Source organism: Saccoglossus kowalevskii, chromosome 13 (assembly GCF_978046115.1).
Source record: "Saccoglossus kowalevskii chromosome 13, keSacKowa6.1, whole genome shotgun sequence".
Classification (NCBI taxonomy): domain Eukaryota; kingdom Metazoa; phylum Hemichordata; class Enteropneusta; family Harrimaniidae; genus Saccoglossus; species Saccoglossus kowalevskii.
Window position 1 is genome coordinate 22,197,153 of NC_140653.1, and position 10,495 is coordinate 22,207,647.

General features: G+C 40.8%; 1 protein-coding gene, 2 non-coding genes and 1 pseudogene across 3 annotated transcripts; 2 read left to right on the forward strand and 2 right to left on the reverse strand.

Moving 5' to 3' along the window:
- Window positions 1-105: 105 nt before the first annotated feature.
- Window positions 106-187, reverse strand: TRNAS-GCU (transfer RNA serine (anticodon GCU)). Its single transcript has one exon. It is a non-coding gene; the product is annotated as a tRNA-Ser (tRNA).
- Window positions 188-3,726: 3,539 nt separating this feature from the next.
- On the forward strand, window positions 3,727-4,072 carry LOC146735081 (histone H2B, gonadal pseudogene; annotated as a pseudogene).
- Window positions 4,073-6,440: 2,368 nt separating this feature from the next.
- On the reverse strand, window positions 6,441-6,522 carry TRNAS-GCU (transfer RNA serine (anticodon GCU)). The gene has a single exon. It is a non-coding gene; the product is annotated as a tRNA-Ser (tRNA).
- A 1,779-nt stretch (window positions 6,523-8,301) lies between these two features.
- On the forward strand, window positions 8,302-9,228 carry LOC100372059 (polyprenol dehydrogenase-like). The gene has a single exon (XM_002732170.2). The coding sequence runs from the start codon at window positions 8,359-8,361 to the stop codon at window positions 9,226-9,228; it is 870 nt and encodes a 289-aa protein (XP_002732216.1). The 5' UTR covers window positions 8,302-8,358.
- Window positions 9,229-10,495: the final 1,267 nt, after the last annotated feature.

The following is a 10,495-nucleotide window of genomic DNA, read 5'->3' on the forward strand; positions in this document are numbered from 1 at the left end:
TATATCTTGTAATGTTATGCGTCTCAGGCATAACAGGTTGTGATCATGACACGAATACATTTTTTTATTATATTTTTTGCATGAATAAATAGTGCAAAATAATGGCGACGAGGATGGGATTCGAACCCACGCGTGCAGAGCACAATGGATTAGCAGTCCATCGCCTTAACCACTCGGCCACCTCGTCACGTGGCTATCAGAGTTTGAACAAGAGATCGACATCATGTTATTTTAAGTTGAAATATATTCCACTATGTATTTCGATTTTTACTTTTTAAGAATACAGTATTATTTTCCAACAAATGCCAAGTGCTTTGTTTTGCTACACAAGTCGCGACCATTCATGTCAAAAAGTTTGAGGAATAATTCCTCAAACCTGTATTTTTAGAGGTCAAACAACACGTTTATTGGGTCATTATGACCCTTTTTTAATTTAACCACTCGGCTACCTTGTCAATTATGCCAATTTTATAAAAAAATTTAAGCCATATTTTTAGTCATAATCACGATCCAACTTGTCATACCTCATATAATCAGTGGCGTTCGAGGCTGAATACTGAAGTCGGGATAATAACTGTATTATATAGAAAAGCCGCGTCATATGAAGTACTATATCCCGAGCAATTCCTATCAAAATTGGTCTGCGATGTTTACCAGCAGGTCTTGATTTGTCGACGTGATTGGGCGTCTATCTTCAAAGATTTTAGGATTGATATGTTACACATGTTGCCACTGCCGCCTTCGAACATGCATCAATTACAGACATGTGTATTTTCCACATTGAATGTTCTGTCATGAATTTGTTTTCGCGTATCTGTTAACCGACTTAATTAGTTGATTACGAGCGAATTGCTGTGTTATGTCTGTCATCGTTTAGGTCTATTTGAAGTTTTGGACGGAACTTGGCTCAGTGATTTGGAACTAATTACCAGATAATCGTCGCCATTCTGACAGTTTATATTCATAGTTATTAATGTAGTGAACGATTAATCAAAAGATATGACGTATTCAGTACTTAGTGTGATTGGCTTTATGATTGAAGGTTACGCCCTAGAGTCTTTTTACTGTTTTGTAATTGGTTAGAGTTGTGAAAATGAATAAAGAGAGTTTGAGTTGGTCTTGGGGAGCACAGCACGATAGACGCAGTAGAGAGAGAGAGCAGTCCTGGAGAGTCGAGTCCAGTCCTGGGGCGAGCCTTGAGGCAGTCCAGTCTTGGGCTAGTCTTGGGTCAGCCTTGTGATAGCCTTGGGGATTTTTTCCCCAGGGCGCTGTGTCTTATAGAGTGCTCGATTGACCGACTAAGACGAGAGCTGAAACGTATTTCGTTGTGTGTGTCTTATTTGACTGTAAAGTTAAAGTGACTTTCCCGATCCCGTACCTCAAGGGGACGAGATAGAGAGACGAGACGAGTTTCCCCCCTGACGCGTGTGGAGAACCCCGAGGGAAGAGAATTTACCCCGTGATAGTTCACACTTTGTCGGAAAGTAATTAATTTTCGGTATTTTTTATTATATTCGCCTGTAAATACTGTAATATTGTTTTCATATTACTCTATAGTGATACAACTACGTATCTGCCATTCTGTACAATATCAGAAATCAAAACAGTATATAGAAAATATTTGTTTTTATGCAAATGCCGGTAGTTGGTGCATTTCTACAAATCAAATAATCAAAACACGACAGCTGTGTCATCTTCGAACAATGAAATATTGAAGAGCTGCGGCAAAATTCGTAATTTACAGCCCGTTAAAACGCATAGCCCTCGTAAGATGGGAATCATGGTAAGTTATGTCATATTTACTCCGTATTTTACGATATTTTACATTTGTCGCATAATGCGAGAGTGGAAGACAAGAAATCGCGATATTGCCCGAATGACTGTGTTATTTATTTTATTTCATCGAACAGATAACCACCATGCATGACTACACCTCTCATTCACTTCTTCTATTTGAGGTATGCGGTATTTTATGTCATTTATTATAAAATGAATAGCATGTGTTTTGTACATACATTGCTGAAAAACACAGAGTAAACGTGAACAGATATTGATTTATCTATTTCAACACTTGCCAGATAAAGGTGTCAGCGCGCCTTTGATGTGATAGTAATGACTTTTCACGAACGTACTACACATTATATGTGCATTCGCACGCCACTCAGCTTTGGGCCTAGAACGCTCAGTGAGCGCCGTGACACACGGTACCTTAGAGCGCGCTGCTGATATCTCGGATGCGATGTTTCAGTGGCGACTTCGCCGTACATATTTGCTTCATATAAAGAATATTTTGAACTTTAAATTGACGTATCTTACTTAATTTCCATTCAGGCACGTTCACAGTTTAGTTCGGATTATTGTAGTTAGATCCCTTGTAGGCGAATATGAAATCCCCAGTCATGAATTACATCGGGTACAGCGCCCCCACAGAGCAGAATATAACGACTTTCGAAGGAACTCGGAAAACTCAGTCAATCAATAATACGCATTGCAATATAATTATTTGACGAAAAGCTACACAAAATATAAACAACATCATTGTCAATATCATATACATTATAAATTAGTTTTGTCCGGCACGACGTAATTGAAAAGACATAGTATATGCAACCCTATAAGCCACTAAGAAAAAATAGCGAGGTGCATTGTGGGAAACAAAAGGTGTTTGTAAATAAAAATTCTGGACATGCGCAGCGCGACGACGGGCCCGCTTTAAAGCGCAGTCTGCGGTCGTCGCCCAGCGCGTGTTTGAATTTCATGTAAATAAACAATGTATTTTACACGCGTTGTATGTCGCAATGAGTCCCATATCGACAAGGACGCGGCGCGACGACCACCGCCCTTTATAAGAAAATGGCCACTATCAACAAACCTCCTTTTTTTAAAAATTACGTTGGTTACCCCCAACTTGTTTCAATTCAATATAATATACAATTTATTGCAAAAATAAACCATGGTTGTTTGCATTTAAGAGTGGGTTTCTACATAAATGTTCCCGACTGTACATCGGCCATTTGTTTTGTGTTCATGAATTTGTAAATTTTCTTTCCACTAGATGTCGATCTAGTGATATGTGTTGTCTGTGGACGTTGTAAATCATTCATTGCGTTTGTAAACAATGACACGCTATGACCACCTGACGCATGCGTGGGTGACAACACCCCTGCTTTAAAAGAATGCAACTTTGGGCTTTATATTTAACAAAATGTATTAAAATATAGTACGGTAATTCTCTTTTGGGAGGATGTGGTGGCCCTGAAAAGGGCCGTTTGGTTTAATTTTTGTTTGAGTTTACTTTTTACCACTCTTCTTTGGCAAAAGTACCGCCTGAATGTTCGGAAGTACACCGCCCTGTGCAATGGTTACACCAGCCATCAGTCTGTTCAGTTCTTCGTCATTTCGTACTGCAAGCTGAACATGACGAGGATTGATTCTTGTCTTTTTATTGTCACGGGCGGCATTTCCAGCTAGCTCAAGGATTTCAGCAGCTAAATATTCGAGCACGGCCGCCATATAGACAGGGGCGCCAGCGCCAATACGATTGGCGTAGTTACCTTTACGCAAATAACGATGACAGCGACCGACAGGGAACTGCAAACCAGCACGGGCAGAACGAGTCTTGGCCTTGCCGCCCTTCTTCCCCTTCCCTTTGCATATTCGCTGATATACTGCGTCGGCAACGTGTGAACGGCATATTTTCACCGCGTTGTTGTGTTTTGAATTATAATGCCACCGAAATCTACAGGTAAAGGCGCGAAGAAAGGCGGGAAGGCCAAAAAGGTCCGTGGTGGTGCAAAGAACAGAAGACGCCGTAAGAGGGAATCATATGGTATTTATATCTTATAAGGTTTTGAAACAAGTTCACCCAGATACTTGTATTTCTTCTAAAGCCATGTCCATCATGAACAGCTTTGTGAACGACGTCTTCGAACGTATCGCGTCTGAAGCTTCTCGGTTGGCTAACTACAACAAGCGTAGTACCGCTGTTCGTCTGTTGTTGCCCGGTGAGCTCGCCAAGCACGCAGTCAGCGAAGGCACCAAGGCAGTCACCAAGTACACCAGCTCCAGATAAAATGTGTAGCTTGAAGCACACGCAAACCAAACGGCTCTTTTCAGGGCCACCACATCCTCCAAAAAGAGAACTACCGTAAGAATAATGCACACAAAACCACTCGAATAGTTAAAACAAAATACACCCAATTTATTTGAATGTATGGGCTTGAGTATATTTTTGTTTACTATTAATGGGTCTACCAGGTCCTATGCGCTGAAGACAATCCACTCATATTATGAGTTACCCCCAGACCATTCCGCTGTAAGTATCGCTGTCTCCAGTGCATGTAGGGTGGGTGGGCTTTAGCGATAACGCCGGAACACTTATTGTACTCTCGTTCCGTAAACAGTGCATGTGCAGCACAGTGATATATAGATTATATGAACAGAAGTCTCCCTAAATTACTGGGAGCATGCCATCATGTTATGGCATGTATCGTTGTTTCCTAATGCATGTATATGCTCCTGATAGTATTTCACAATAGTACTCGATGACAACATCGTGGATAAATGTTATTTATAGTCTTTGCAGGTAACTTGATCATGCAGTATTACGAAATGTGGTTCTTTCGTTTTCCAGAGAAAAAGTGAAGCATATTATTTGTTGTGAATTTGGATAATTATCAATACAATACGCAAATTTGCTAATTTGAATAATTTTACATTTTGTGAAAATATATCGCCCTTCACATGTTTTTGAAAAGTTGGCTGATATACGGGGCTATTGGTGTAATTGATTGTATAATTCTGCAAGATCTTGAGCTCCATTGTGTATATATATATATATAATTGCGATGATGACCGTGACCCGCCCTTCATGCACTAGACGATATAACAGGATTAGAGGGTGGCCATTAGAAACTCGGAGCCGGTGATGGTTGAATTGAGAAAAAAAAAAAACAGTACACGGGGCGAGGGGGTATCACGAAACCGGTGTAAAAAAACCTTATTAAATGCATATGGCAAATACTGAGTAGACAGTAATTGATATGACTTAGAGAGCCAATACAATAATACACAAATCGAACTATGTCTGTTTATGTACCGATCTATGAATGTGGGGGTACTCGTTTCCATTGGGGCCTTGTCGGCTCCCTACATACGAAGCCCTGTCCCTGTTTTTCAGTGGACAAATTTGCACATCTACACACCAAAACTAGAGTACCTATCGGTTCATACCTTGTCAATTCTGATACATTATACTTCCACGACGCGCTAACCACACTATTTTTTTTTCTCAAGCTACCACTGCACATATACTAGTATTCTATATTATACATCTGTCACCGTAACGCCATAAGTTACAGCGTGCCGTAATTTTGCGATATCGCACTGGGTATTTTCATCCTACCATATTACGAAACGCGAATTCCAAATATGGAACGTTTACGCGCGTAAGCGTCCTCTAACTGAATAATAAAAAAAAAAAAAAAACATAGCAGCCCCAGGGTTTGACCCCATCTTGCGTAACAAGGGTCACGCGCCATCCTGCGGTAACTCCCTGTTGCCTGGGACTGATGGTAGAGAATGGGTTTCACAGGACCCCATACAAAGCAGTTTGCTCAATCTGTTCAAAACATTTTTTATTTCGGCATTCCCATGATGTACTTGGGAGGAAAAGATGTATAATAATAAGGTTATTACGAGGAGGCCTACAAGTATGCACTCAGACAATACGCGATCGCATCGACCTCCGCTGCGTGTCGGTCGATACTACCGCTGTACTGTTTCGTGCATACTTTTCGGTATCCTGGTGATAACCTCATAATATTCGACAGTCCATGGTATTATAATTGAAATTAAAGACTCCGCACGGCCCGTTATTGCCCATAATTCATCACCATCCAAATTAAACAAATCTTTTTATAATAGTGTGCTTATGAAATAAAACTTGCAAACGAAGAATTACATTATCATGTTGATTTATATGACACGCAATTTGCAGTGCCATAATTGATTTCCCAATTGTATAAATAATTAGGTATACACGAATTAAACTTATAATCCACGCGAAATAAAGCATACACGTTTCACTGCCAATCGTATTCTAGCCACAAATACAATTTGGGATGCAACTGCATTACCAGTGGCGGAGAGGGGCGGTCGCCCTCACCCCTGAAAATGTTTTGGGGACGCAAGCTGAAAGAAACCATTTGGGTCAGCAAAATTAGACCTTCAAAATGCAGAAATTTCAGGTGGTCTAGATTACATTTTTTCCGGGGGAGCACGCCCCGTACCCCTCTAGTAAGGCACCGATGCATTCTTTCGTGCCGCCGCCTTTGATTAAACGTGAACAACAAAAAGGCGACAAAGTAACTATGGCCGACGTGTCAAGCAATAGGTATAGATAACCACTGATTATAATTAACCCTATTACAAAACAATGGCGACGAGGATGGGATTCGAACCCACGCGTGCAGAGCACAATGGATTAGCAGTCCATCGCCTTAACCACTCGGCCACCTCGTCACATGACTCTTAGGCTTTAAACAATAGATTAACATCATGTTAATTTTTAAACGTCAAACAACACGTTAATTGGGTCATTGTGACCTTTTCAATCTGATGTCCATATTGAGGCCCAGAATTATAACAATATTGGCAAATGTTAATGTCTCAATATTCTTACTTAGATTATTCATGGAATATTTTAGGTTCGTGAATTATTTGATCAATACTTTCTGAACCCTATTTTTTTAATTATTTGGAGGGCGCCACTTACAGCAATGTTTACAACACTGCACGTGGCACTAATGCTTTGCTCTAACGACATATTCTCTGACCAATTGTCTCAGTGCAGACCATTATTTGGACATTGCTCGCCTACCCGGATTGTTTAGGATATTTGGTTGTGTTCATTTACAAAAGTGAGATAAACATCTGCAAAGAAATAGTTATATTAGAAACAACAATAGCTCGATGCTTCGACGTTGTTTGTATTTACGTTACGATTTATACGATTGAATGAAATAAACTGAAAGGCAATTGCATGATTCTGGTTTTCTATTTATATTCAACGTGTTCCCTACTATTGGTTTGATGACTCATGTTGAGGTTGGTTTGACCCAACTTGTTCCTATCACGTAACGATCTCTAATAAGCGCGTTTAGCAAACGAGTCAGCGCGTTAGCTGACAATGTTGCTGTTTTGGTGTTCGCTTGGAGGTGGGTCAATATGGTGTTCGGGACAATATCATGGCGATGACAATAATGTATGTATCACATGGATCTCCTATGTCGACAACGCTTACATGGTATTACTGCACTCAGAGTCACCAGTTTCATACGACTAGTTTATACTTGACGTTTTTTTTCTTCTTCTTTTAGATGAAAACAAAGCGTATAGCGAATCATTTATATATATTTGCATACTTTGGCATACTACCAAATGACGCCAAGCAACAAGTTACAACTTAAATGGCACAGATGCTCACTGAATCAAGTTCGGTTGTTCGAATGAGCGTAATTTGTTCATTTTTCTTAAAACTACCATCGACTAAAAAGATATTTCCACAATGCTTTCGGTCGTTCATTATTTCATTTATTCGTCGAGTAATAAACACATTATACCCGTGATCAACAATCGACAGCCAAGTTTAAACACCCATTACATATTGTTATTATATAGTGTTTTATAATAATCTGACAATTTACAGTCATCTTTGAGTTTTCAACGACTGCGACATCCATTAAAGCACTCAAGTCAGGCTAGACAATGGGGCTGTCTCGTCATACGAAACACAACTCCATACTCTACATAGTGCCTCTAATCACAGTCCCTCAACACGTCAGGGACTGTGCTCTAATTTATACTCAATGCTCTTCTTGTAGCTACGGAAGACTATTCAAGTAAAATAATTGGACATTGGTCGGGGTATCAAGGGGTGAGGGTCAGGATTCTTTGAAAAAAAATGCTCAAGGTAATGTATGTTATAATATTTTTAACAAAACTCCAAAATTCCTGTCCATGCGGTTATTGGCGACATTTATTTGATGTTTTGTTTTTTCAGAATTTAGACTGATGGGTTGCTGTGTACTTTTTTTCAATTATTTTGTAAGAATATTGCGCATCAACGGTAGAGATAAAACCACTTGCGTGCGTGCGTTCGTGGAGCAATTGTTGAGTTGACTCTACCACGAATATAGCACACTGGCGACTAATTGGCACGAAGCCAAGCTGAATATTCCGCCACTTTGAAGATCACATGTCACGAAATAAGTCATAAAAATAGACAACCACCTATTGTCAGGCAGCAAAACACAACGAAACGTTCAGTGCACCCATGCCATATCGGCGTACTGCACTATGTCGCTGAGTGGAAAGGTATATCTGGTGACTGGATCTACCGATGGCATCGGAAAGGAGACGGCTTATCGACTGGCCGCCGAAGACGCCACTGTGTTGATACATGGTAGGAGTCTGTACAAGGGACAGAGAGTTGCGAACAGGTTGAAATCTAAATTTAAAAACTCAATTATTGATTTGTTCATCGCCGATTTGTCGTCGTTTCAGCAAATTCGGGATCTTTCGCGGGCGATCCATGACAAGTACGACTGCATCGACGTTATCGTCCACAATGCCGGTGTCTTTGAAGAAAAACGGAAAGAGAGCGAAGACGGATACGAACTGACGTTCGCTGTCAACGTGCTAGCACCGTTTCTTCTGACGTACCTGTTGATAGACATTGTACCTAAACACAGTAACGGCCGTATTGTCGTCGTTAGCTGCATGTCGCACTCGGACTCCATCGATTTACAAGACTTGCAATTAGAAAAATGCTACGATGGGATAACCGCTTATGAATTATCAAAACTTTGTGCTATAATGATGACGTACGAAATGGCCGAACGACTTCGAAAACTCGGGATTACGACCAACACTCTTGATCCAGGCCTTGTTGACACGTCGCTCTTGCACGCGGGCTGGCCGGAGTTTCACGGCATGCCCGCCGAGGAAGCCGACAGCGGCTTCTTTTTGGCAACCGACAAACAATTTATAGACGTCACTGGCAAGTATTTTGTCCGTAACAGGGAGAGTGGATCGGCTGAAATATCATACGACCAGACAAAGCGGGAGAAACTGTGGCAGAAGTTGGAAGATTTTACCGATATCTCATTCTCCGACGTGATCTCGCCAACACATGTGATCGCGACGCGTGCAGATTTCCTCGACTAGTGATTACTCTAAAAGAACTAAATCCCGACTTAACATACGACTGGAATGTAGAACTGAAAAGAAAATAATTATTGCCGTGACGTGAAGCTTGTCCGGACAGGTTTTATGACATCCACCGATCTGGATATACCTTGATTTTCTGCGTCAAGGCCTTGTCTGAACTTTCCGGTCTTGAGCACAAAAAATGGAGTGTTCATTATTCAACGCTGAAAGCGAGTCACACCAACACGTCTCCCGGTTAAGTCTAGTTGCCCCTGGATACCAATATGACTCTTATTTTATTATGCTTTTTAAACAATAATCATTGTTGGTGGTGACTGGTCCGGTCGCGTTGTGATCACCGAAAACGGGGCAAGCCTCATCCTCAAAGCGTTCAACGAAATAATTGACCGCTAAATTACGGTGACTATAACGACAATTATCAGCAAGGGTAATTTTGCGCTGGAGTGAAGAGCTATTGTTCAGTAGTTGTCTAATTTACAACAAGAGAAGGAGCTTCGCGCATTGAGATCATTCATGTCAAGTGCTTCTTTTTTAAGCATTTAAAAAAATATATTTTTGTTTTATCTTACCAGCCCAGTTTTTAAATGTGAGCAAATACCAAAATAATTACGTTTATTCTAGTAAATGACATTAAAAATAAAGTTAGACGAAGGAACCTTTCTTCGCCAAACGAATTCTAATGAATACACTGTTCTAGCGCTATGAAAATGATTGTCAGTTAAACTAACAGACCGTGATCGCCAGTCTGAGAATGTTTTTATTGTTCACGCTGCACACCTGCAGACACGTGTAGCAGTGGACGATGTCTGCTCGCCCAGTGATTGCTTCGTGCGGGCCGGTACGCCAAACTAGCTGCTATGGTGATACAACTCGGCGCTGGATGGACGCACGTTGACACCACGACTGCCAGGTACAAGTCACGTAACAATATAGTGAGTGGGTTAACCTAAATGTCAACATATCCCGGTTGTTAGTACTGAAACCACCTGCAGTACTCAGTGTCCAACAGCATAATGACAGCCGCCCAGATTATTATACCATACATGCACAAGCACCGATCTTAAGTAGGCAAACACATACCTCTTTTATCAAATTTGAGTTGCACATTACTGTGTGCTGTTTTTTATGTCTTGCCAACACACCGTCTGAAGTGAAGCGCAGTTACTACGTCGCCCACACTTCGCTTTCACCTAAAATTTCGACAGATTGAAACTACGGGTAATAAACTTCCGAATTTCACAACTGTTGCAATAATGGATTTAAT